This window comes from Pseudopipra pipra, chromosome 15 (assembly GCF_036250125.1).
Source record: "Pseudopipra pipra isolate bDixPip1 chromosome 15, bDixPip1.hap1, whole genome shotgun sequence".
Taxonomy (NCBI): Eukaryota; Metazoa; Chordata; class Aves; order Passeriformes; family Pipridae; genus Pseudopipra; species Pseudopipra pipra.
In genome coordinates this window covers 9,587,185-9,615,040 of record NC_087563.1, presented here as the reverse complement: position 1 = coordinate 9,615,040, position 27,856 = coordinate 9,587,185, and the positions used below count along the sequence as shown (strand labels likewise).

General features: G+C 43.6%; 1 protein-coding gene across 2 annotated transcripts; it reads right to left on the bottom strand.

The window, feature by feature from the left end:
* Positions 1-1,215: 1,215 nt before the first annotated feature.
* Positions 1,216-27,265, bottom strand: CREBRF (CREB3 regulatory factor). 2 transcript variants are annotated; one of them, XM_064671763.1, is made up of 10 exons: positions 27,101-27,265; positions 17,670-17,847; positions 16,576-16,701; positions 14,503-15,586; positions 13,910-14,011; positions 10,964-11,158; positions 8,756-8,945; positions 8,243-8,316; positions 7,734-7,856; positions 1,216-7,113 (listed from the first exon to the last, which is right to left on the bottom strand). In XM_064671763.1, the coding sequence occupies exons 2-10, from the start codon at positions 17,676-17,678 to the stop codon at positions 6,998-7,000; spliced, it is 2,019 nt and encodes a 672-aa protein (XP_064527833.1). In that variant the 5' UTR covers positions 17,679-17,847; positions 27,101-27,265; the 3' UTR covers positions 1,216-6,997. The 2 variants fall into 2 exon arrangements, with proteins under 2 accessions (XP_064527833.1, XP_064527834.1); XM_064671764.1 differs by lacking the exon at positions 13,910-14,011 and having other exon boundaries at positions 27,101-27,257.
* Positions 27,266-27,856: the final 591 nt, after the last annotated feature.

The window sequence follows — 27,856 nt, the reverse complement described above, 5'->3', positions numbered from 1 at the left end:
CCTGCAGACACTGACAGACATTGTTCAGGTCCCCTCTCAGTGTCTCCTCTGGGGGCTGAACAGCCCCAGCTCCCTCAGCCTTTCCTCGTCAGGGAGATGCTCCATCCCTTCATCATCTCTGCAGCCTCTGCTGTACCCGCTCCGGGAGCTCCATGTCTCTCCTGTCCTCAGGAGCCCAGAACTGGGCACAGCATTGCAGATAACACATACTGTGTTCCCGTAGTGCTGCTGGGACCGCATATTTTATAGTTCTTTGGGCAGTGAGATGTCCCGCTGAGCACTGTGGGAAGCACACAAAGGTGGTTCATTAGTGGCTGAGGGCAAATGGGGGGCCCTTGGACTCATAGTAAAAAAAGGTGCAAAGCAGCACCTCCCCTGACACCCGGGAGAACCAATGGTCACTCCAGGACTGCAGTGGGCTTGGAATCACAAAACCACAGAATCCTTTAGGTTGGAAAAGACCTCCAAGATCATCGAGTCCAACATGTGATGGATCCCCACCTTGCCAACTAGGCAGGAGCACTGAGTGCCACGTCCAGTCTTTCCTGGAGCACCTCCAGGGATGGGGACTCCACCACGTCCCTGGGCAGCCCCTTCCAATGCCTGACAGCCCTTTCAGTGAAGAAATTCTGAACATCCCCTGGCACAGCTTGTGGCCATTTCCTCTCGTCCTGTCCCTTGTTCCCTTAGGTTCCCGAACCCCACCTGGCCCCACGCTCCTGTCAGGGAGCTGAAAAGAGCAAGTTCTCCCCTGAGAAGCTCCAGGTTTACACCCAATACCCTCCTGAGGTTTCTGGGTGGACAGACCCAGAGCGACATTGGCCATGAGCAAGGGGGGGGAAACATGACGTCCCTTCTGTTCCTCCAAAATAAGATGTAGGGCAATGGCCCTTTGCTTTTTCCACAAACTCCTCCCCTGGTGCTGTGTCCTCCCTCTCCTGCTCTCAGACCGTTCGGATAAAGGTGTTGGAGACCATTTTCACAGAGACTGCAGGAAGCTAGTTGGACGACCTGTCCAGATTCTCTTGCTGGACCACCACGCTGATCCACCAGCCTCAAGAGGCAGCTTTTGGCATGAGAAAGGAAAACCAAGTTCTTTTCTTCCCTCTCAACTTCCAAAGGAAAGTTCCTGAAAATACCAGAAGACCAAAGGCACTTACTTCAAGAGAGCTGATTCCATTCGCTATCACTCCACACACACAATAATTCAAGACATTATTTCCTCCACAATTTTTATTTTAAATTACAAAGGATGTTGCATACATTGATGAATTTGTATCTGAATAGAAGTGCTAGGGATCAAAGGTGACAGAGTAAACAAAGTCAATAGTTTAATTGTGCCTCTTTTCAAAAAAATAAAACTGCACAACTATTAACCAACATTAAACATTGCAACTCTTAACAGATCATGCTTTGAACAAGGTAAATTTATTTTCTAACAGAGACAAGACTTTTAGTAAGTTTTTCTGAGCTCCAGTTGGAAGTTGATTATAGAATATCAAGGACAGCATTACAATCATGACCCCAAGCATAGGTGGAACAGGATGCCATGTTTCATTTAAAATGCCTTTTTTTTTTTTTTTGCATCTGCATGTGCCATCAGCCTTAAGAGTTCACCCAACCACAAATACTGAGCAATAAGTTTTCCCTGGACATAATATTCTTGGAGAATACACTATTCCAATCAGAATGTATGAATATTGATCATTATGAGAAAGATTAATAAAATTAAGTTTTACTACTAGATTCTCTTTCCCAATCAGATTTTGATAGGGTGGAACGTGCTTTTGCCAATACCAAATCCAATACTGAAGTTTTCCCTATAGGAGCTAGTTAAGTCACCCAAATTTGACTTACAAAGACAACCAACCATGAAATATTTTTAACTCCAGAAAAACTCTGAATAAAGATGTTATCTAAAAGGCTGGAGTTGTATTTCTTTTTTTTTGGGGGGGGGTGGAAGGGGGAAGAAAAAGTGTGGCTTAAAATACCTCTGGCTCCACAGCTCCTTAGAAAGACAGTAAATGCAGAGTCAGTATTTGCTCCCGTGGAAGTCCATGAATGTCTAAGAGGCTGAGGGTTATAATTCAGAATGCACACACACAACTTCTAAAAGCATTGGGGGGAAAACATGGCATATTGTGAAATGTAAATAGTAGAAAGATAGAGACATTTTTGTATGCTGCAAAGAAGATACAACCTAAAAAGTGCCATCTTTCATTAATGACATTTAAGAATCCCAATTTACACTGGGAGATATTCAAAAGTGGTGTTTTCTCAACATACTAATGCCCTTAATACAGTTACAAGAAGGATCAGTCACTGAGTAACTGTTTGAAATGTACTTCACACGTTCCCTGGGGTAAACAAAATAAACCTCAGCTGTGTGCAAGGCTGTGTCAATAAGCCAAGACCACATCTAGCAGCACACTTCACTAGGTGATTCCAACTGAAGCCTCCAACTTAAAAAGAAAATAAAGTCATGATTAGATGTACTCTTGAAACTCAGGTCTCAAAGCCAAATACAGATCCTGACATTCACGGTCCACAAACGGGTTGTGCCTCAACAGAATTTCAGGAAGACGAGCAAGCACGTTTGAGGAACAGAATTGCATTTGCTATTTCTGCTGAAGGCAACTTGTACACAACCCTTGGAAATTCTCCTGATAAAGCTTTTTAGAGCTTTTAAAAAAATAGCTATGTTTAAATGGTTTATGGAAAAGAAAAGCACATCCAGTCATTATAGTTCATGAATAAGCTAACTGTTTTATTAATGAAGGCAAATATCAGATAAATATGGGGGGTCTTTTAAAAATAAAATTAAAACTGACACCACTGTATTTCAGAAGTGTCTGGTTGCTTTTAAGTTAGTTAAAAGACCTTTCATCCATTTTAGGTTGGTGTTTTGTTTGTCTGTTTTCTAAAAAAACAAACTTTTCTCTGGCCCTCTTAGTATGGAAAAAAGTCAATCTATAAAGAATTAGGAACTGAACACAGCTGAGCCTGACTCTCACATCAGCTTTACAGCAATGCAACTTTATTAAATCACAATGATTTCAACTGGTATGATAAGAAAATCCAGCCCATCCACACGTAAACATAGCTTTAGTAGTAAGTCTCTCTCATCCAAAAAAGAAAAGTACTAACCAAGTATCGGTAAATGTGTTCAATAAACCAGAAAAGGAAGCGTTAGCAAAAGGGGTTTCGGGCTAAAAAACACCCTTCGTGAGCACCCCCACATTTTGCAAGGCCATTCAAAAACTGGTCTTCCATATAAATACAAAAGGACTAGTGAGAGAAACTGAAATCAGACCTATCCGCGCTCTCTTCAGTTCTGATTCCATTTCAGAGGGTTTGGCGAGTTCAGAGGGAATGAAAAACATTTAGTTCTAGATGTACAAGTAAGGCACAATATAAAGCCACATCATCATCTGTCATGAAGGAAGTGGGGAAGGACGAGGGTCATACATGGTACAGCAGAACAAGCAGCCCATCGATTCCAAGTGTGGCACCTACGTTCAGACTGACGAGATCTCGACAAGAGCAGTTATGACAGCATGCTTTTAATATGGAAACAAATCCTAGAGAATCCAGTGTATCAGAAAAAGGAAGAGCTTTTGTTTGTATTAAATCAAAAAATATATCATTGTTTTTGGATATAGGATTAAAAGTGAATATTCACAATGCCTACACTCAAAAACAAACAAAAAAAACCAGGACTTCGTTAAGATCCACATACCATGTATGAACACTGAAAATCTTTAGAAAATGGTCTTCTCTAAAGATCACCCAAAAAACGCATGCCACAATTGCCAAAAAACAGAACATGTACATTTGTTGGTTTTTATACCCTTATAAGATTTTTGTTTGTGATAAGTATACACTAAATGTATATATTTTAATGACACTAGAGGAAGCAGATTGTTACTGGCATTAAAGTACAACCATTTCTAGACGGTTTAAATGCCACAGAGTCCCCTGGTTAAAATGTAAAGCTGCACAGCTTGCCTATGTCACCTTTATGATAAAGTTAAACCAGCAAAAGGTCTTATCTTTACTCTACATTTTACTGCCAGGTTTTATTTATCTCAAGTATCGCTGCAGCATTCTGACCAGCCCAGAGTTAGCAGCAAGTGGCAGGAATCATATAAAACGCAGTTTCTTTTTTTTTTTTTTCCTCTTTTCTTTTTTTAAACAAAGTGCTTTTCTAAGATATACATACATATAAATAGTTACAAAATAAAGTGTCAACATTAAAAAGCTCAACTATTTCAAAGCTTTAACTTAAAATAATACATAGGAAACACTGAAATGCGAGGGTATGGAACTCACGAAAGATTCAAAGTCTACTTTGAAATGCGAGACCAAAATCATCGTCTGGTTTTCAGACAAAAATAAAAAGCTATAAAGTTGTGTTTGCCCACCATTTCTGAGCAGTAAAAAGGGGCTTTTTAATACCTTGTCAGTTTAATTTGTCACGGAAGTTTTTACCTGATTGCAAACTGCTCTCTGCTAATGTTTAGAAATGCTGCCTTGTCTGCAGGGTTTGGATGGAGCACAAGGAGCTCTGGGATCCGAGCAGTCCATCGGAAAGGAACAACAGTGTGCCAGCCCTGGTACAGACACGGCCTGAACTTCAGGAGACATTCTCTGTCGGGGTTTTTATGGGCCATTTGCAGCTCCAGAATAACTGCAACAACTACAATAGGAATACACCAGACCCACTGTGTAAAGCAGCAGCCAACTCTCACCTCACCCAAACAACAACACAAACACCTCAAACGAAAACACCCACATTCCACTCAGATTTTGCAAGTCTTAAGTGGATTTACAAAGTTTTGCCTAAATTGCCCTGGGTATTTGTTCAGTCTCTTGTAGGAAAGACTTTCTGTACAGCTCAGTAGTGGTATTTTGGCCTCCTCCTCCCTTTTGAGTCTTCCAAAATATTTAGGTACAAAGTAAGCTGTGTGCACACGAGTGTGGCAGGGCCACCACCTCCATCGGCCACTCTTACTGCACTGTTACCAATTCAGGCTTTTTTTTAATAGTACAAGCTTGGATATAAAAATAATCTACTTATAAACAAAAAGCAATCACAGTACAAACAAACTTAGACAAACTAGAAATGAAGTGGAGAAATTCCCCAAAGGGAGTGGGGAGAAAGCCTTCATGGACTTTTGCATTTTTTTCAGCAGCTACATTTGAAAATATTTGGTATTTCTATTTTCAGTAAACAGTGTTTTGTCATTTTTAAATAGGGAGAGAAAGAACAGGGAGGAAAAGGGGGGGGTCCATGAAACCAGAGAATGATCTTGCCTTGAGATAAAGGACTTTCTCATCAAAGGCTAAAGCTTTTAATCTGTACGTTAACACTGACTACAAAGCCAACTCTTATTAGCAGAATAGCAAATAAGAACTGTGTGTTAATATTCCTCAATCATAGAAACTACTGAATTAACAAGAATAAGTCACATATAAGTCTGAAGAAGCTAGTTTCGAAATACCTGTACAAAAATATAAAAGTCTATAAATTTTTTTTTTTGTTTTGTTTGAAGCCTGTGTTGATCCTTGGAAACATCACATGCATAATAATACATCAACTGGAAAAGTGGCAACTAAGGAATTAGATATTTGTAGCTCTTTTTTTCTTTTTACATATGTACAAGTTACAATAAAAATAATTTTATTTTGGTTGTTTGGTGGAAGTATACTACAACAAGCTAAATACTTTTTTTTTTTTTAAATTCTCAAAGTTGAAAACTATTTTACCAATAGCTTACTAAAATCCAAATATATTAAAATCTCCTACAGTAAGTGCAGAGAAAAAAGATTTAAAGACTCCAAGACGGCCACCAACTTATCTACCATGGAAGCGAACTACAAGAACAGCAAAATAATATTGTTATGTATGAATGCTCCTTCTGTAGATAATTGGACCCAAACAAAAAAATTCACAGTTCAGTAAGATCCCTAACCCTGACCTTTAATTTTTTTTCTTTTTTTTTCTTTTGTTTTTACATTCAGTACAGTATCATATAAGCTGTGCAAAACTTTACTTAGACTGGCAGTTCGCCATATCAGTTGCATTTGTCTTTGGTACAAAAATAAACAATCGCATTAATGTGCAAGTATTTGTTTTCTTCCGGCCAAAGTACCGAAATTGAGTTTTCTAGAGCCATCTTTTATACAATACATAGACTCTGTGGCATATATCTACATTTTCAACATATTCCTATATACATTCAAAAATTTTAAGAGCTGGAACAAATACATTAAAACCTAAAATCTTACCATCTATACAGCTTGGTTTTGCCCCTCAGGGTTTTCTTCATACAAAACTTTACCAGCTTATACTGATAGCTCTCCCCCCAAAATACAAGGCACAAAGAATATACTTTTTTTTTCTCTTGCTTGCACAGACATTTAAATACTATATTAAGCTCAGAAAATTAAAGTCTTATATGGCACACTAGCTCTAATGCCAGGTGTGCTATGTACAAGTTAATGGTTGCAAAGAAAGCTTATTGGTTTTTAAGAACAAGAAAAGAAAACCCAATTATTAAAAAAAAAAAAAAAAAGGAACAAAAAACTCTCTAAATTGACAGTTTTACCAAAAAAACGCTTCCTCTTATTTTACTTGGACCATAAGCCTGTCACAATGTCTGGCACATGCTAAAAAATTTCAATAGCAAAACCATGTTTTTGCTTCTAAAACAAAAGTGATATATTCTGGTCCTAGATCACTTGAAAAAGAACTCTCATTTCTGTATTGAAGCTTAAAGCAGCTTTGAAACTATCTGGTTTATGGTCCAAAAATGCTATGAAGCATTTTATATCACGCTTTGATTTGTTTTACTACATTGTTATTTCCAAACAATGGAACCTAATGGTGAGTGTTTACAGAATGCTAAGCTGACATGCAGACCAGAACGGGATTTACAACGAAGAACTCAACAGCACAGGTGGAATCTGACCCGTGAACAGCTCAAGTCACGTCTTAAACTTTTGACATTGGTATTCGCAGCCCTACGAGGCCTCCGGTGGGGTCTCCTTCCGCCGTCTTCTCCAAGACTTGATTCACAAATTCTGATGTCTGTCCAGCTACAGGGAGTCCTAAAGGGGAGGGTAAGAGAACGTGCTGTCAGGTTACTGCTCATGGCACGGACTGGGATGTCCCTACAAGTGACACAAAGCCAATGAATGCTTTGGTCAGTGATCAGCTAAAGGTACGGACAACCGAAACCAGGAAAGGGTTCTTTCTTTCTTTTCTCTATTTCAGAAATTGTTTGCGCTCAAAGTGAATCCAGGGGAGGCCACCAAGGGATGGAGAACCTCTGCTGTGAGGAAAGGCTGAGAGAACTGGGATTGTTCAGCTGGGAAAAGAGAAGACTTTGGGATGGCCTAATTGCAGCCTTCCAGTACCCAAAGGGAGTCAACAAGAAAGATGGAGAGAAACTATTTACAAGGGCCTGGAGTGACAGGACAAGGGGGGATGGCTTCCCACTGAAGTGTGGGTGGTGAGGCCCTGGCACAGGTTACCAAGAGAAGCTGTGGCTGCCCCATCCCTGGAAGTGTCCAAGGCCAGGTTGGATGGGGCCTGGAGCAACCTGGGATAGTGGAAGGTGTCCTTGTTCCAGGGGGTAGAACAAGATGGGCTTTAAGGTTTCTTCCAACCCAAACTATCATGTGATGTCTCTTCACATACATACAAACAATAAAGTTTTACTGCTTACCAAGAGTGTCTTTAATAAGTATGTTCAACTTCTGTTCCATGTTGACTCCTCTGTCATCTTTAGGTACCTGCACCCGATTAACTATTTCTTGTTTAATGGAATTGATGACAAACAGTAAATTATCTGCAAAGAAAAAAACCTGGGTTAGATTTACAGCATATTCCTCCTGGAGCAAAAGAAATTCAGAGTTATCCACACACAACTATCTGTGTCAAAAGTGTCACATGAAACTTACTGTAAAATTAAAATGTAATAGTTTATATCAAATATTACAAATATTTTCAAAAATATTTACGCTACATGCATTTACATAATTTATATTTGTAAAGTAGCTCAACACTGCAGGTAACCAAATTTACATATACTTTATGGAATGGACTGGTTTTGTACCAACAGAATTGTTGGGTTTGTACCAACTCTGTTTTCTCTATGACCCAGGTTACATCACGGTGCAAAACACACACTCGTCCAAACAAAAGAAAAATTAAGATGTGAAGAGTTGTATTTACCATATTCCGTGTTGAGACCCCAGAGTTTTACTTTATTGGCTTCATACTGGGCTTTCTTTTTTAGTCTACAAGCCCTATAGTAAGAAGAGGGGAAGAATTAGAACACTTCCAAAAATTCCAGAATACTAAGAGCATCTGTTTGTTTGCCACACTAACTTATTAACCAAAACACCCAGAGCTGTTATGTACAAAATCCTCGCTCCCCTTCACTGAAAACACTCTGCTACCTGCATTTGATTACATTTGACACTTGTGGATTTTATCACTGTATCAGTCATTTGCCCTGCAGCTAAGGAAGCCAACTTCCAGTGGAAATACATCCTTATCTAGGGAACAGGCAAACTACAGCTCCAAAGTGCTAGCTGCCCTGGTTTTTGATAAACTGGTAATTAGCCCATTGCAGGAGCTACCACATGAAGCAGCATTTCTTCAGGCAAAAATCACTTAGACTTTAATCATGAGACTGTAGCAATCCCAAATCTTCTCATCCCTGCAGCTTCAGCTAACACATACCTGGAAGCCAACTTGTTCTTTTCTTTCCTTGACCTGGGTCTGGCAGTTAAGGGAAGTTCACTGACTGGTGTCAGGTCACTGATCACCTTATTGAGCTTCCTCAGTTCGTTACCAATCTGTAGGAGTTTCCTGGGGTTAGGAGTCAGGTCTTCTACATCAGTCCTCCGTGACTTCTTTGCTGCATATTTTCCTGTTTCAAATATGCAGAAAAACAGGTTGGGAATTGACACAATAGGCACACAAACCTGTGAGAAAATTCCTAAATACGTCATTTTTTTGGGTGCATTTGAAGTTCCTTTGTTCATTACAAGAGAATGGGCTGGAATCATGTGATCCCTGTGGCCTTTCACAATAGAAAGAGCATTTCCAGACAAACTGCTTTGTACAATTCATATTCTATCCAGATCAGATAAGAGCAAATACTGCTGGCCAGGCTACTGGGTGTGACAGACAATATACACACAACTGTACTGAAAAATGTATGTCACAAGTTCAAACCCTGTTGTTCTGCTCTAGCTGTAAACTTGTTAACTCATGTGTTCAGTCAATATATCCTCTTGCACACTCAATTTGATTAAATTCCTAAATAATCTTATTGCTAAAGTTCTGTATTAAGAAAGAATGATGAGGCCTGAAACGATCTTGAGTGATGCTGAGCATAAATGATCCACATGAAGGCCAGTTAACCCCTCTCATATGTGTTTGAAGCTATTTAAGGCCTGGTTTTCCTGAGGAAATACACATATTCAAGACAAAATCTTTATTCCTTAAGATTCTCTGCCACTGCTATGTGTCTTTTCTAGATTTCTATTAAAAATGCTGGTTGCTAGAGATACTTGCATGAAAATATTAATAAAATTACAAAACCTGCTCCAGAAATATTTATTTCAGAGGTGGTATTTTAACATGATTTATCTGAGGTGGATGCTTATTGACCTTGGGGTATATCTGCATATAAAACCAAAACAACCCTGCATATGTTATATTTGTAGCTTTTGGATGTTAAACAGGGTTTGATCTCACCAATCCCTTGCACAAACACCTGACTGAAAGGTCACTTCCTTCACATGTTTGGTGGGATCGAGTCCTCAAGGCATGTTTGGTTATTTGTTGTTTAATAACAAGTACAGAATCTTAGAATCACAGAATGGTTTGGGTTGGAAGGGACCTTGAAGCTCATCTCGTTCCAACCCCTGCCATAGGCAGGAACACCTTCCACTAGATGAGGCTGTTCAGAGCTCCATCATGAGAAGGAGCAGAGGTTGGGACTTTAGCTACTGATATTTCACTACAAGATAAATAAGCCTCTAAAAACTAAAAAGATTTAGAGGAAAAAATGTTTTCTTCTCTGAATAAATCTACAGTTAACAGTAACAAAAAAATCTTTTGGTTTAAGAGAAGGTCAATTGTCATGTTAAAGACAGTAATTTTCAACTGTAAGGGGAATATTAACCTTACAACAGGGAAGCTGGTTTCACTTTCTCCTTCAAATACCAAATCAAACAGAGCAGCCTAAAAGAGGTCCTGTGACAAGAAAACAAAAATACCCCTAACAGTGGTTTGTTGGGGTGATGTTAGTCATGTTTGTGGTGCAGTAATTGCTCATTGGGAATAAATCAGAGTTATTAGAGCAATTGGTTTAAGTTTCTAAGAGGGCATTTTAAGGAAATAGTTTATTCCCAGAAGAGTAACTGCTTCAGTGTGCTGCATTCACATGGGGGGAGAAATAAGTATGGAGGAGAAAAAAGAGACAGTTGTGCCTTATTGCTTGTCCTCAGTTCATACCACAGTTACCCTGAACTCAGCATCCATCCCAGATCCCTTCCAGCTTCCTGCCAACACAGGCAGGACTGAAACCAACAGCTACAAGGAGCAAATATCAGTCAAACCACCCATCCAATGTTTACAGTATCTCACTGAGAAAACTTTGAACTCTTGGGGTTTCCACTGAGAGCCTTTGGAAGTTACAATTCTCAATTCATCCACCCTCCTCTGGAAGAAACCACACTGAAAGTCCCTACTGTGCGTTCACTGTGCCTTCCTTGGACACTGCAGAACCCTGCTAACTGAGCAACAGACTTACAGTGTTTAAACAACTGATTTTCAGGGCCAAAACACCACTTCCTCCACACTTGCAAGGATGGGAATTTGGCTAGTGAAGGTGTCAGAACGAAAGACAGACACTTGTGACTGGGACTCTCTCCTTACCATGATGGAGACCATTCTTCTGGTACATGTTGCTGGGCAAGGTGTCCCGATTCCACTCGGATGGCCTCAGCATCCTCTCCTGCTGGGACGGTGTCAGCTGCTCGCTGTACTCCCAGAAGTATCTTCGCTTGCCTCTTTTCCGAGAGGATATTGCAGTCATTTCTTTTAACTCCTCCACTGAATCATTTTCATACCCTAAAAGGACGCATTGGGTTGTTTATATACTGGTGACAGAACTTGTTTGTAGCCCTCTAGCAATGGCCTGAGTATTCAAGTTAAGAGCAAAACCACAGATGAGGCCTGTTTTACATTACATAACAGACTTGGTTTTCAGCATCAAGTACTTGCCTAAAATCCAGGGATAGACACTGAGCCATTGATGGTGCTTCATTAGTTGAAAAGAGACAAAATATTTATGCACTGAAAGCCCCTTTATGTTCTCTGACCCCCTAAGCTCTTGTCCCTCACAATTCCACAGACAGCAGATACTGGACAGTATTCTTCCGTCCTTACAATTTTCTCCATGAATTTGCAGGAATACAATCCTAGCTCACCTCCACATTTTACAAAACACATGGAAAGAGAAGCAGATAATAAAGATGGATTAGCAAAAGACAATAAAACAAAATGATTCCATCACAGAATACTCTGAGTTGGAAGGGACCCACTAAGATCATCGAATCCAACTCCTGCTCTTCCTTGAGTCTGAACACCTCTGGGGAATAAATCAAACCACTGAGCCCTATCAGACTGGAAGAAGTAGGCTCTGTTATCAAGACAGTGACAAAAAGACCATGTAAACTGAAGGGATCTGGACACAGGCTGTTCAATCTCTTCCTCTCCTCTTTAATGGGATGAAATGATCCTCTGTATCATATTTTAGTGTTAAATTATGCTGCACTTGATATGACGAACTTTTCATGAAGGATGTGGAAACTGTAATGCAGTCCAACATCACAGAAACATTTTACCATAACTATAAACACAAACCACAGGTTTTAAAACCCCAGATATGCTTTAGAAAATAAAGATAACCTATACTGACGTTAAAAAAACCCCAAACCACTGCATTACCTTTTGTACTAAAATGCTACATAATAGTTTACATTTACTTAAAAACAGGAGCATTTCAAAGCATCACATGCTCTGATGGAGCTTAAGGAAAAGCCACTGCATGGACTGCAGGCTCAGCAAGCCTTGACCCCATATGCTTCAGCTCTGCTTCATCTTCTAACAGCAGCACAAAGAACACTTTCTTCTTTTTAAAACAGTCCATTCAATTAGTCTGTTTGCACTTGAAAAACCAGTTGAAAGAGGAAAAACAAACTTTCTTGATTTGGTCTGACTCTCACCTCATAACCCCAAGTATGAATAAAAGTTAGGTGTGCAGAAGGATGAAATCCATTCTGAAGTTCTGTTTCTAATCATTTCATCAACTCATTTACTTTGATTCTCTAGTTTATTAAAATGCAGGATTTTAAAGGCAAATCAAACAATGGAACGCACTTTATAATTTTATAAACATTTTTGTTGTATAGCCAAAATTATTGACAAATTTACAATAAATATAGTTTCAAATACCATAAATATTTGTACCTGTACTTCCATCGTACCCAAATGCTGTTTGACATGAGTATCAGAATACTCCCAAAAAGACCATTGACTTTCCCCTTGAAAAAACATGCCTAGCTATGCAACTCATTAGATAGAAATGCATGAATTTAGTCCATCTTCAGAATCACACAGAACTAATCCAACCAATGAAAACAAATCTCTGTAAGAGCTGATGTGTACAAATGTACAACAAGGTTAAAATCAAGACTTCCTGTTTGCTTATTTGAACTATAATTAAGTTAGCAACTGAAATTAGATTGACTTAATACATCCTGCCTTGCAACTCGCACACTGACCTGCTATAATTTTAAAGTTACATAAAATAATCCAGCGCACAGTGTCTTAACCTGGGCTGTAACACACAAACTTGTTTAGATTTTCTGTGCTGTATTTATTCGTCTTCCTTGATTCCTCCTCTTAGCAAAGATCATATACGAGGGCAGGCTTCTATGAAATCTGAAAGGTTCTTTCTTCTGAAAGCCCCTCCTAAAAATCTTTGTTCACATCCCTTACTGTGGCTTCAGGTTTAAATCTACCAAGGTTAAGTGAACAGAGAACAGTATAGACACGACTTCCTCATTTTACCAGATTAAAAGCAAAAATAGCCCTACCAAAACAAAACCAGAAAACCCCTTAACCACTTGGTCACAGTGACTTCTGCCAAATCATTTAGGAGTGTTTTTCCCTCAGCTGATGGTGCAGGTGCTCAAAGCTGATGCAATGCAGCTCCTTAAAACAATCTCTGTTCCTTCACAAGCACTTTTCCCTTTCTGCTATTTCTTCTCCAGTGCTACTGACAACTGAATAAGTTGCTGCATTTCCCATTTCTGGAATCTCTTGACTACTTGATGGGAGGAGCAATCATTTACAAGTATTTCTATTAGGCAAAATATACTAAGTAATGGCAAAGCCCCCCACGTTTAAATGCAGAAAGCAGATGAAGTTCACCTCAGAAAGGAGAAAGAGGTTTTAAAATGCTAATAAAAATGCGTTCTGTGCATGTTAAAGTAACATAAAGGGCATAATGCTTACCAAGTTTAATGCCAACTTAGGAAATCTAATTGGAAAATAATTCCATCTGAGAGTTCATGATGACAAACACTGACAAGTTTTACGGAAGCTGTTCTTGAAAGGGAAAAATTTCAGCTGCTTCCCCCCCACCCCACAGTTACATATTTCCAAATGTCTAAATACCTTAATTCTTATACTCTACTATGAAGTTTTATAAAAGGTGAATGCTATAACGCTTCCTGCAATGAAATTAATCCTTGGTTACAATCCTGTCTCTTTCCCTTCTGATTTTATTTTTATACAACGTTACCCCTTTGTTACCTTCTACGTGAAGGTTAGTTCTTACTTCTGCTGTTAGGGCTCCATTTCTACATGCAGAACAGGGAAATTCAGTGTCCTCTGAAGACCCACTAAGTGTTACTGCTGAAAACCACCAAGAAATGGTTCTATTAGTTTCAGTGGCAGCTATTCTTTGGATTCTGTTGAAAACTGTACCTACAGCAGGACTTAAGTAATTATGAAATCACTCAGGATATGATTTCATACTGAGAAATAGAACTCTGGATAAATTCGAAGCAACAAGAAGTGCAAGAAAGCTCTGCAAGCATCAAGCCACAAAAAAAAGAAAACACTTGTTGCAGTTGCTCTAACCTCAAGCTACAGCTGGGCTTCCTGTATTCTCTATTATTACTTTTGTTTCATGACCATGGTTGATGTAGTTTTTCACCAAACAGGGCAACAGAGATCTTGAATTAACTGCATTTTGGAAAGCACTTAGAAAATCTGGGATGGAAGTTCACAGCTTAAGTTACAGGTGAGCAACACTGATCTATCAGGAGTTCAACAGCATTCCTTCCCACTCGGCAGACAAATCCATTCACCTCCACGTTAACACAGCCCAACATTGCTGGTACCTGGTTCTGAGAAGGTATCGCTGATGTCATCGTCTTTATCATCCTCATAATCTTCTTCCTCATCGTCGTTTTCAGACAGCTCGTGCTCACTGCCAAATCCTTCATCATGGTCCTCATCTTCTATATCGTCCTCATCCTCCTCATCTTCCTCAGGGTCTCCCTTGGCTGACTGTTCACCCAAACTGTCTGTTACAAAAAGAGAGTAGTTGTGCTCTTCCTTCTTCTGTGAAGAATCCGACACGGAGGTGCTGGCAGAAAGGCTGCTCTCCCCCACGATAAGCCCTGGGGTCTCCTGGGGTGGGCTGAGGAGCAGTTCTTGAGTCTCTTTAAAAGGCAAAACAGGAGGTGTGCTGTGGCCATGCGGGGATTCAAGTCCTTTTCTTTCCTGTCTCTTTGCTACAGCACCACAGTAGCAGGTGTTTTCCTTCGCTGCGTCAGCATGTGCCTGGCTCAGCACTGGTCTGCTCTGTGGCAAAGGATTGATCTTTACTTTTGCCTTTTTAACATAGTCTTTACATTCCACATGAATGTTCACCTTTTCGTTATTGTACACGTTGGTCTTCACCATGATCTGTGTACTGGCAGCAGGCTGGGTCGCAGGTTTGCTGACCCTCTGAGCACAGTCCGACAGCGGCGCCTCAGCCTGAACGTTCTTGGAGGAACAGACCGGGGCTGCTGCTCTGGTTGCAATTTTTTTGCCAGGTAACAAAGAATTTAAAGGGTTTTGTTTTACACTAAAGAGCAAATCAGGGTAATAGAGTGAATCCGAGACAGGTTGGGAGTCCTCACTGTTAAGCTGAGCCAGCGTTGGTGTTTTGCTTATCACTTCTTCATCTTGGTATGGGCTTGAAAAGTCATCAAGGCCCAGGTAATCCACCTCTTTTGTTCCCCAGATGTCACAGCTGGTTAACTTAGTGTACTTAGTTAAGTCTTCACAGTAGGTATCCCACTGCTCCCACTTGGAGGTGAAAGCAGCTTCTTTGTCCAGGATGTCCGTAAAAGACTCCAAGTTTTCAAGGTCTTTGCAGTCCTCCATGGAAAGCAAGTTGTCCCTGGAGCTTTGCTGATAGTCCATTTCTCTATCCTGTGCATAAGAAGACAAGTTAAAAATTAATACACAACAAATATCAATCATCTCTGTCCTCTACTTCATCTAATATGGAGAGCTCCATTCCAGTGAAGTGTGAGAGAGTGGGAACATACGAAGATACCTCAACTTTCAACTAAAAGCTTCTTCTGAGGTTCAGAATGAAGTACAGCTTCTGTGCTTCAGCAATGGATCCTTCTGAAAAGATTGCTCTTCCAATGACACTGGATTCTTTTTCTGCTATTGCAAATTCATCTGGTCATCGGTAACTAAACTAGTACCAATATCCATATTTTTGAAATATGAAAGGCATCACACAGGCAAGCTAAGTCTCTATTAATCTAGGTCAATCTTTGCTGTGTGCTTAACAGAACATGCTCAAGTTTACCAGTTCCTGGAAAAATCTCATTCTAACATGGCCAATTCATGACTACAAGTGACATTTCTCCTTTGATGCAGGGGTTAATAAAAAGAGAATGCTCGTATTAGTAGCTCATAAGCCAACTTTTACTTCGTTTCCCCTGCATTCACAGCTTGGGTGAAGTAGCACACAACAGGGAGAAATTCTTCCCTCTGAGGGTGGTGAGACCCTGGCACAGGCCAGATTGGATGGGGCTTGGAGCAACCTGGGATAGTGGAAGGTGTCCCTGCCCACGGCAAGGGGTGGAACAAAACGATCTTTAAGGTCCTTTTCAACCCAAACCATTCTGTGATTCTGTATAGCTGCTCTTGCAAAAAAAAGACTGTAGGTTAGAGTCTCAAGCACCATCACAAACTCTATTTGAGCCTGTCCTGATGGCCAGCTTTTTCAAATGCCTACTGAGGAAGCATTTGCTGGAGAAGCAGTTGGGCTCTTCCCTAACCAGTACCCAGCAATAATGAATAATCTCCCGGCATTCTTGAACAAATAACCCTCTATTACTACAGGAACTCAGGGTATTAGTCAAGGAGAGGAAATTCTGTATACACACAGAAATGTGACCTACCAGTTCATACATGAAGTCTGGATCTGAACTGCTTGCCAAGAGATCTGTGCTCATCAGGGTCTGCTCTGAAAACACATGGCTCCGAAAGGCGTCCCCAAAAGGAGGGTCCATTCCACTCACACTGGGCTACAACACAATGGACAGACACTTGAAACATGCTATAAAAAGGCACGTTATCATCCTCAACAAAACAGAAAGAGTATATCACCATTTCCTCCAAGTCTCTGAACTCTCGCTCTACTTGCATCTGGAAGGTTTTTACCTACACAGATAAGCATGTCATTTCCCAGAGCCAGAGAATGCTTTAAGAGCAGCTGACTCCTCAATCCAAGGACATGTTTCTATTCACTACAGAGCTGCAAGAGCATTGCTCATTCATTCTTTCTTGTGAGTTTGAAAGTCTCATGCATTTGACAAGTTTTGGGATACATTGGCATTTGGAGAAGACCAGGGCAAGTACTGGCAAGATCTGTGAGAATCAGCAGGCACCACATGCTTGCAGGGTCTTCCCACTAATACAAATAATTTTGTACTAAAGCAGTGCTGACTGTATTTAGAACCATTAGAACTCATAAAGCTTCCATACGAAACTGTAGCAAAAGCAAAATTTATGACAACAAAATCAAGAGTGTTACCCCTCTCTCAAGTGGAATTTGTAGCAAAAAAAACATTATTCAGGATGACTGGGCATGCAGGGAATGGCCAGCACGGCCTTTTGCTACATTTAATTCCAGACCTCTATTTCTCTTCTAGACACTCTCACCCTGAGGGTTGGGAAGGGAGAAACATTGTGCTGCTGAAAGTCATTCAGTGTGCTGATGTGTGAATCACTGCAGCAAGAAAAGGCTGTTCTGCTCTCCAGGCATCCGCCCTCGTCAAGAGACAACCAGGCTGAATCCCGAACAAACACAGCACCAAGAGCAGCACCACAGCTTCCAACACAGATACTACTGGGACTCTGAAAGATTTACACCATTTGATCTCTTACAAATTCTCCCTCCTACTGCCAGCCACATTTGCTCTTAAACTTTCTCTTATTTTTAATACGGAAGCAGAATTATTCACAGAATCAAATAAAATCCTAACAGACTTACCTGAGGCATTTCCAAGCCCAGATTCCCCAAATCCAATTCCAAACTTCTTGTTTTATTCACTTGTAGATTTCTTTCCAGCTTTAATTCAGTCTCAGGGAGTTTACGCTATCCATGCAATGAAATTTTTCCTTAGGATAACTTCAGTTCACTCTGATGGAGCTCTTCTCTTTGTAGACTTCTGTGCAGAATAAACACAGCAAACCCCCAAGAAAGTGAGTAATCCTCCACCAAAAAAGGTGAAAGGTTAAAAACCAGCCAAAGTGAAGGAAGAATTTCCCCTGAAAAGTGATTTTTCCTTACGCTGGAATGCATAAGGATTTTATTTCCCCTGCCATCTTTCACTGACTGAAAAGCCACTGATGCTGCAGAACACAGCTGCTGCAGAAACCTTTCCGGCCGAGCTACATTTTATTGCCTTTTCTCCTCACTGCTGAGACCACGAGCTCTATAGACACCTGAAGAGAAAACCCTGCCAAATTGGAAATAACAACTAGCACACTGCTGGGCACCCAAGAGAGAAATAATCTTTATGACTAATATAACAGAGCCAATAAATTCTAAAAATGTCTCAGGCAAATGGCTCAAAATAAGAATTTCAGAATAGGCGGAAATACTGTTTCAGCAATACCTCCTCCTTTTTTTCAGGGATGAATCCGTCCAGCATCAGATAAGATTATATCAATCACTCACATAGCAACATCTAGTGGTAGAGGATCACAGCAAGCATCTCACACCATCCAACAGCAGAGAGGAAGAGACAGACTTCCCCAACAGAACTAATTAAAAATTGTGCCACATTCACAGCTGTCCAATAAAATACCTTCTCTATTATTTCAAGTAAGGCACATATTGAAATTGGACCAATTTATCTGCTAGTAGTTTTGCCAGTTTAGTAGTTTCTATAGACCTGCTCTACTTCAGATGAGCCTCATATCCTGCTTAATCCTGCATTTTTAACAATGTAAGGAAAAACCTCACTCGGCACTGCTCTTAAGTCAGACTTTGGTGCAATCTGCTCAGGCTATGTTTATTTTCTTGTTTTGAAAAACAAATAGTAAACTATAAGTATTCTCCTACAGCAGAGCTACACTGAGAACCCTCCTCCCCGCAGCACATGACACCATCCCCATGATTATTCCCACTTTCAGATAGCATCTCAGCTATTTTGCTATATTCAGCATATAGTCCATCAGATTGTGGTGAAAACAGACATTATTCAAAGAAGTCTTTACTTATCAAAACGCGTTTTGCAAAAAGCAGCTGGAAAATAAAAAACAACAGTTACATGTCCAGTAACACACAAGTTCTCAGTGTATCCACCCTACCATTGCCTGAGGCATTTCTCACGGGGTCCTGTGGGGACCAGTTCCTCCTGAGAAAAGTTTCTTTCTCTTCTAAAATCTCCAGGGAATTCTTTACTTAAGTGGCATTTAAAGTGAAGTTTGTCTCCTAGGGAAACTCGCTTTAACAACCCCCACCTCCCTTCACCCAGTAAAGGCCACACCACAGCAGAACTGGTCCTTCTGTCACTGGTAACCTGGCAGGGATGACTGAGTCACTTCTCAGCCTCACCTGATCTAGGAGAAAAGGCCTGTTCTTTAAAACAAATAAATGATGTTCGCAGACACAAAGAGAGAGGTGAGAAGGATATAATCTTCCACATAAATCTATACCCAAGCACTTTCTTTCCATGCAGAGATTGATGCCTTTTCCACCAGAACATCAGATTAATACTTTGACATCACCACCAGACCACCACCACCACCTGCGTTCACATGGAGACTGTCAGAGTTCTGCCACTGCATGATATAAAAGGCAAAGAAAGGAACCATTTGCTGCTTCTTCACTGGTTATTCTTTATCATGTTTTTGTTCAAACACAAACCTCAAGCCATTCCACACAGAGCTAGCAAAGGGGAGGTGAAACTTCCTCTGTACTGACACTGATTTCAATAACAACTGACCCACGCTTCCAGTTGTCAGCTTTGGGATCATTTACAAATCCTCAAATAAACACTAAACCTTCAAAATACTTTAACCAGCTCACAGACTGGAGTGATAAACTTATTGCACCATTTAAGGATGACAGTGCATGTCCTCCCAGGTCAAAGCAGTGTATCAGCTAATCTGATTATTCCCGTAATTCTCTTTATCTTTCATTCTTGATATTTTATAATATTAATATTTAATTGTGACTTGAATCCCAGCAGGATCTATTCCAGGATTTAACAACGTAAGGTTTTTGTTGGTAGCTCTATGGAGGGGGAAAACATGGTGAGGACATAAAAAGAAAGACTCTGCCTCAGGGAGTTGCACAATCCGGGCATGCTTCATGCTCCCAACAAAGCAGTCCTACTTCCAACTCGCTTCCAAATTTCCCAGAACAATCAAGATCTTCATTAAAAGTCTCCTGGTGCTCACACGTAACCACCAGGATTTTTTCCATGAACTGGTAAATAAAGATGTATAGTAGAAGTCAATGACACATATGGAAGCACAGATGTAGAACTGGAACTTGCTGTTAAGGAAAGTAATTTGTAGGCTGCAGTTAAAGTCCTGTTTTTACAGAATTCATCATTCCTGGCACTTTCAGCCCAAGACTGAGTTACAAAAGAATAGTCCAGCTGTTGTGTTATCTATAATGAATGCAGCCTTGAATGAACTAAAAGAGCTGAGGCAGAACAGCAGCGTTAAGAATTACTGAAGATAAATATAGCAGGAATGTCTACTTCAGGACAATTTCCATTAATGCCTTACATCAGCCCTCCCCAAAGCAGAGACACAGAGGTGAGACTGCAGGCAGGACTGAACCACAGGTGGAATACACAGCCCGAGGCACCGGCAGGGTGCCGCTCCTCTGGCAGCAGCCTGCAGGGAAATCAGATTAAGGTGATTAAGGAGCCAGTCCGGAGTTGGTTCTGTGTCTGCAGACTCTTGAGACACATCAGTGCAGAGCTGTGCTCCTGCTCCTGGGGGAGGCTCCTGCCTTCACTGCAGTGTGAGGAAGGGCAAGACACACCTGAGGGGAGCCTACAAGGCACATGGAGAGGGACTATTCACAAGGGCTAGGAGTGGCAGGACAAGGGGGAATGGCTTCACAATGACAGAGAGTAGGGTTAGATTGGATATGAGGAAGAAATTCTTCTCTCTGAGGGTGGTGAGGCCCTGGCACAGGTTGCCCAGAGAAGTTAGGGCTTCCCCATCCCGGGAAGTGTTCAAGGCCAGGTTGGACAGGGTTTGGAGAAACCTGGTCTACTGGAAGGTGTCCCTGTCCACGTCAGGGGGTTGGAATGAGATGATCTTTAAGGTCCCTCTCTATCCAAACCATTCTGGGATTCCATGATCTTGGGAGCAGCTGTGTTTGTCTAACACTTAAGAATCTGGGGTACTGATGCAGGCATGCATGTGTACATTGGTTTAAATCCCAGCAGTCATCAGTAAGGAACCAAAGTCTGTTCTAGAGAGTTAGTAACTAATTACCTAAGGACAAATCCTAATTAAAAATAATCCTCCGTATTTAATATTTACTTTCTGAAGAAGAGCAGTGGTCCCAAGACGCCTCGGAAGACTGAGCTTCACACAATGGGATGGGAGGTGCATTACTTGGGATAACTGATGCAGCAGCACATTTAACCCAGAAGACAGCGGGACCTAAACTCCAAACACGCAGCATTAAGGAGACACACAGCAGTTCCTGTGCATGTGACACTTCTCTGGGCCTGCAAAACACCCTCCTGCCACAATACAGCACCTGCAAAGGAGGCCCTATAAAAGAAAATCCCAAAATGCAGCTTCATCTTGTCACCTCTGAAAGTCTTCCTCAGCCACCTGCATGAATCATTTGTGCTGTAGCTAAAGTTGCTATTTCCGTCAGATGTGTATTTTGTGCCATTGGAAAGGCACATGGAGCGTGGCTGTGCTGGTTTGTTGGCTGCACAGTGCTCATTATCCCAGCAGCTAAATGCCTGCTGTAAGTGCATTACATGAACAATTACACTTTCATGATGGTGACTGCATCACACAGCACAGCTTGTCAAAGTCACAGTTTTGATGCAGACCTAAAAAAAATAGCTCACAAGAGCCTTTCAATATCAAACTTAAAAACTCAGGCTGAAACATTCCAAATGCCCAACTCTGAATTTCAGCAAGTGCATGAAAACCATGCCATGTGTTTGAAAAGAACCATTATGTACAATGCAGGGTTTGCTGTATCTGGGCATTTTATGAAGTACTAGAATTAGAGATGCAAGAAGTTCTCCTATGCTTCTCTTAAAACTGTTTTTCCTTTCAGAGTTTATGTCAATTTGTTTTCTATTACAGAACATCCTCTGCTCAGTGAAGTCTTCAAGTTCAGAATGTTCAGGCTGCTCAGGGAGGTGGTGGAGTCCCCATCCCTGGAGGTGTTCAAGGAACGACTGGATGTGGCACTCAGTGCTCTGGTCTAGTTGAGAACGTGGTGATTGGTCAAAAGGTTGGACTTGATCTTGAAGGTCTTTTCCAACCCAAATGATTCTGTAATTCTGTATTTCTCCTAATTTTGTTTCTGAGTAATGTTCTTTTTTTCCTTTCTACATGATTTTTCAATTATTACCCAGACTTAAAAAAATTCTTTTAATTTTCTCCCCTACTACAAAGACACTACATTTTAATTTTATTATTATTATTATTTCATAGCAGTGAGCAAAGACACTTTTGTAAAAGGTCTTCTTGTATTTCCACCCACCAAAGCCTCATTCACCTGTTCACCAAAGCGGCCAAATCCCTCTACCTTCTCAGTGATGGATTTGTATTCAAATGCCAGCACAAGCATCTAAAACATTGTGCCCTTTGTTTTTTCTGTCCTGGACAGAAAACAACATCTGCTTAAGACACCCAGACCCTGAGTTTGATGAAGCACTGCCATTTAAAAGAACTAAAGATGTGCAGGCTTTTTCACTTCTGCTAAGGCTCTTCCCCTCAGGAGAGGGAAACTGCTACTTCAATGTCTTTGTTCCCTCTCCTCTGCTGACCATGCCTTCCCCCTCCGGTATTATTTTTCTAATACTACTTGCCCACAGCAGACAGACTTCAGGACCTGGAAGTGATACTAATAAACAGAAGCCCTGGTCTCCACACATGCAACACCTCCCATAGCAGAGCTGCTGAGACACCAGAAGAACACAGCACTCGTGTACCCCCCCTGCTAATGCTGTTACTCAGCTTAGGGATGTTCCACAGCTGTGCCAGCAAACAGGCAGATCCCAATAACTGATGGAAACATAGAATGGTTTGGGTTGGAAGGGACCTTAAAGATCATCCAGTTCCAACCCCCTGCCATGGGAAAAGATACTTTCCACTAGACCAGGTTGCTCCAGGTCCCGTCCAACCCGGCTTTGGACACTTCCAGGGATGGAGCAGCCACAGCTGCTCTGGGCAACCTGTGCCAGGGCCTCACCACCCTCAGAGGGAAGAATTTCTTCCCAATATCCCACCTAACACTCCCTCTGTCAGTTTGAAGCCATTCCCCCTTGTCCTGTCACTCCAGGCCCTTGTAAATAGTCTCTCTCCATCTCTCTTGTTGGCTCCCTTCAGGTACTGGAAGGCCACAATTAGGTCACTCTGAAGCTTCTCTTCTCCAGGCTGAACAATCCCAATTCTCTCAGCCTTTCCTCACAGCAGAGCTGCTCCATCCCTCTAATCATATTTGTACCTCCTTTGGAATTGGTCCAACAGCTCCATGTCCTTCCTGCACTGGGTCCCCAGTGCTGGAGGCAGCTCTGCAGGAGGTCTCATCTGAGCGGGGCAGAGGGGCAGAATCCCCCCCTCACCTGCTGCCCACGCTGTGGGATCAGCCCAGGACACGGGGGGTTTCTGGGATGGGTCATTCCAGCCTCTCCCCCACCAGCACCCCCAAGTCCTTCTCCCAGGGCTGCTCTCCATCTGTGCATTCCCATGTTGCGTTTATACCCCAGCCTAGACTGATATCAACCATTATGCAGGAGGCAGAATAAAGAAAAGGGGTTATTTTTTAAACCAAACAACATAAAGCATCTACATATTTTATAACAACTATGCCCAGATTAATATATTCCTACTAGAAGTAGCTTTCTGTACATTCTGGAACAAAGACTGAGATTTTATTATTATTTTACTGGCAAGAGTATTATGTGCAGCATCTTAAACTTATGAGAACTCTATTACCACACTTCAATTAATTTAAAAAAAACTTGTTATAGTTAAAATATTAATAGCATAAACCATTATTAAAATAACACTGCAGACTTAGGAGAGTTGTTTGCACAAGAGAATCAGTAGTAAAATAACATTCAATTTTTTTTTGAGCCACAGATTTCCCCTGAAGCAGAGTGGGCTGAAAGCAAAGAGAAACAAAAGCAAAACTAACCAACAATTCAGCTTCAAATCTCCAGCAATATTCTATTTCCCAAGAGGATGCTGTTTCTGTATTTTTTTCTAACAGGGCAAAGCCTTTTGGGGCTTAAAAAATTAATTCTGTAGTTCCCAGGAAAAAAACAAAAAGCAACACAACTCTTATGATGAAGGAAAAAAATATACAGTCAGGGGAATTATAGCAAAGTCTAAACCTTAAATTTACGATTTTCAGAAAGCTTTTGCCTTGAGTTTCAAGCCAATGCCAACACCAAATTTCCTTATGAACGTTTTTTGTTAAAACATCATTTAGTTAAGCTTCCCAAACCACACAGTATGGACATACAGACCATGGGAATCTAAACGAGTGGGTTCCCTTATTTATCCCATACTATCAGTCTATTAGTTGGACAAAAGCTTCTCTTTGTTCCAATTAATTCCTGCTAATGCTGAAGGGACTTCAAACCTTTGTCCTTCACAGACCTGTTTGCTTCTCTCATTATTTAAAAAACACACGGGGAGGGTGCTCAATGGCCTGATGCCTCTGCTGCAGATTGCTCTTATCAGAGAATACTCCCATTAAACACAGGACAATTCCTTCTTGGCTCAGGTGAACTTCTGGCTACCGACACCCTATGAGGCCTCTCAGTTATTATTTTCATGCCTCTAAAAAAGTACCTTCACCAAAGGAAAATTTAGCAGGAAATCTTTCCTGCTAAAACAGTCACACCCAGGGAAGTTGCGGCTGCCCCATCCCTGGAAGTGTTCAAGTCCAGGTTGGATGGGGCTTGGAGCAACCTGGTCTAGTGGAAGGTGTCCCTGCCCACACTAGGGGGTAGAACTGGATGATCTTTAAGGTCCCTTCCAACCCAAACCAATTCATGATTCTGTGACTTATTTTCCGTAGAAATTCTCACTTCTCAAGTAAGTTGTCAACAATAAAAACCGACCAGGTTTCTAAAGCACCTGTGTGTGCCCCTCTGTAATTTTTACTATGAAAACACATATTTAAAAAAAATCATAACTAATCCTCCCGACATGGATGCTTAGAAGCCCTTGGTTAAGCTACCTTAGGCCAGAGGCATTTTAATCACAATCTTTAAAACATTTAGAAGTGTTTGAAAGATAATACAGGAATCTGGTTCTGTTTTGCAGGTTATGTACTGCATGATTTCAACAAGTTTCCTCTGGAGTGGCAGCAACAGCCAAATTACGACTACTTTAAGTGAGAATTGCACATTTCAGCAGGCAGAGCTGAGTGCTCGAAGCTGTTCAGCCTGTTGCACAGAGAAGCCTGAAAAAGCACCGTGTGTCTTGTACTGAGTGTGACACAGTGAAATTATCTGTGACATGGTCTCAGTCACAGCAGCCAATGCCCTGAGAAGTGCCGTGGGCTCACAGGGATGAGGGTAGGGCACGGCAGCGACGCTGCGGGCAGGGAACAACGTCCAGGCTGGGGACCCTCGGGACAGAGGGGACATAAAGTTTAGATTTTTTACTCCTCGGTGACAGAAGGGGCTTTCTCGGAGCTGCCCCCATTCGGAGCCTCAGTGAGCTTAATCCAAACCCGCAGAGGTGTCGGACACCCGTGTAGGGGACACGCTGAGCCCCGCAGGCGGCTCCTGAGCCAGCCCGTGGAACCCACCGATGTTTTACAACCCAAATCAGCGGGAGCGCGCTCGGGGCAGGAGCCGGGAGCGCGCCCCGTCCTCCCGTCAGCGCGGGGACCGGGACCCCCGCGCGCGGGCACCGCCCCGCGCCGGTGCAGACCCCCGGGCGGGACACACCCCCTGGAGGCAAAGCGCCGCGAGGGGCCGGGGCCGCGGGTGCCCCCCGGCAGCCACAGCCCCGGCGGTGCCCGCGTCCCCCCCGCGCCCCCGGCCCGGCCCTGACCCACTAACACACCTCCGGCCAACATGGCCGCCCCGCCGCCCAGCGCCCGGCGCACCCTACCCCTGCCCGCCGCCGCCCCGCCCCCCGCGCCCGCTAATTGGCCCGCGCCCCCGCCGCGCGCGCCCCCATTGGCCGGCACGCCCGCCGCTCATCCGCCCAGCGGCCCTTTCAAGCTTGGGTGAGGCGACATGTAAACAAACCCCCTCCCGCCGCGGCCCCGCGACCCCCGCGCCCCCCCCCGGCCCCACGGGCCCCTCTGGCCGCCCCCGGACCCCGCGGAGCAGGGACGGCAACGAGGGGCCCCCGTGTCCAATGTGGAGCGTCTCCCACCCAGCGACCCCGCCAGGGCTGCGGGCGGCCGGGGCGACCCCGGGGGAAGCCCCTTCGCGGGGCTCCCGCCCGCCAGCGAAACCTCCGTCCCCCCCTCCTCTGTCGTTACATAAACGCCGCGCCGGAGCGGGGACGGTCCCTCCCGCCGCCCTGCCCCGCACTCGCAGAGCGGGGACCCCTCTCCGCCCGCTCTGCCCCGCAGCCTTCGCTCCGGAGCGGAGCCGCCCGCCGGGCACCGGCGCGCCCGGGCACAGAGAGCCCGCACTCCGCGGGTCACCCCCGACCCGCTCGGACACTCAAACAGGTCGCAATACAGAGGAGGCGAATACAAGCCCGAAAGGCAGCAGAGCGCAGGGACTGCCGAGCCCTTCTGCCTCCCCGGGCAGCCAAACACACCCAGTGCTCCCCTGGCAGGACGGCGCTTTGCTCTGCGGGCGAGACTCGCTTTCCTTGTAAAGGCACGGGCTGTTCCTGCCGGGCGGAGGCTGGAGGGGACAGCGCCGACAACCCCTCGCTCGGCCCGCGCTCCGACCCCGCAGCCCCTTCCCACCGCGTCCCCCCGGCCGCAAATCTCTCCGCTCCGGGACCAGACACCCCCCGCGTACAGCTGCTCCCCCGGCGGCCACACCCCCGCGGGGCGAGCGGGGCGGAGGGGCCGCCCGCACCATCCCCGTCCCAGTGCCCCGGGCAGGCACAGCCCTCCCTCCATTCTATTCCCACTCTCGCTTCCCGGAGCCCCCTGCCCGGCCACACCGCCTCCTCCCGCCGGACGCCCTGGATCCCCCGAACCCCCGGTCTCCCCGTCCCTCGGGCCCCTCCGGTGCCCCCCGAGCCCCCACTCACCGCGCTCAGCGGGGGCCGCCGCCCCGCACGCCCCGGCCCGGCCCCTCCATGCGGCCCCGGGTTTGTTTGTTTATGTCCCTTCCTGACGGGTTCCCGGAAATCGCGTGACTCGCCCCTCACGTGGCCCGAGGGGGCGGGCACGCGCGGGGGGCGGGGGGAAGGCGGCCGCGCCAGCCAATCGTCGCCGGCCGCCCCGTCACGTGACGGCAGAGGGGGGCGCGGAGGGTATTTAAGGCGGGGTGGCGGGTGCCCGCGGGCAGAGGGCGGTGTGGCCGCTGCTCATGGGGCTGTGCTGGGCTCCTGCCCAATCCTCCCGATCCTGCCCCCCTGGAGCCCTGGTCACGTACTTACCCCCTTCATCCATCCACCCATTTTGTATCTGCAGTTCAGTACTTTTCCTGCTGTCTCCAGCTACCCACACAACCACCTTTCACAGTGACAGGTGGCTGGCCTGGACTGCTTTAAGACACAACTGGAGAAATCACTGCTAATAAAAATGATAAAAAAAAAGACCCAGCCGTTCTTACCTTGCCATTTGTAAAGAATATTTCTTCTATTGTTTAGACAACTTTTGCATTTCACCACATTGCTTTTTTTTTTTCCCCAGAGACTCCATAGCATTTAATTCTGCAAACAAGGGACCAGCCACCCACCTCTGACAACTGACTCAGCCCTGCACAGGAGTAAAACGCTTCCATGATTTACAGTACAGGAAAAGTAAACTTCAAGAAACTCTCCAGAACAATATCTTGTGCA

Bases quoted from the DNA above. Each gene is read 5' to 3' on its own strand.
- CREBRF (XM_064671763.1), bottom strand. The intron at 15,587-16,575 runs GTAGGTCACATT...TCTTATGCACAG, and splicing joins CAGACTTCATGTATGAACTG to GATAGAGAAATGGACTATCA. The intron at 8,946-10,963 runs GTAAGGAGAGAG...TATTTGAAACAG, and splicing joins GAAGAATGGTCTCCATCATG to GAAAATATGCAGCAAAGAAG.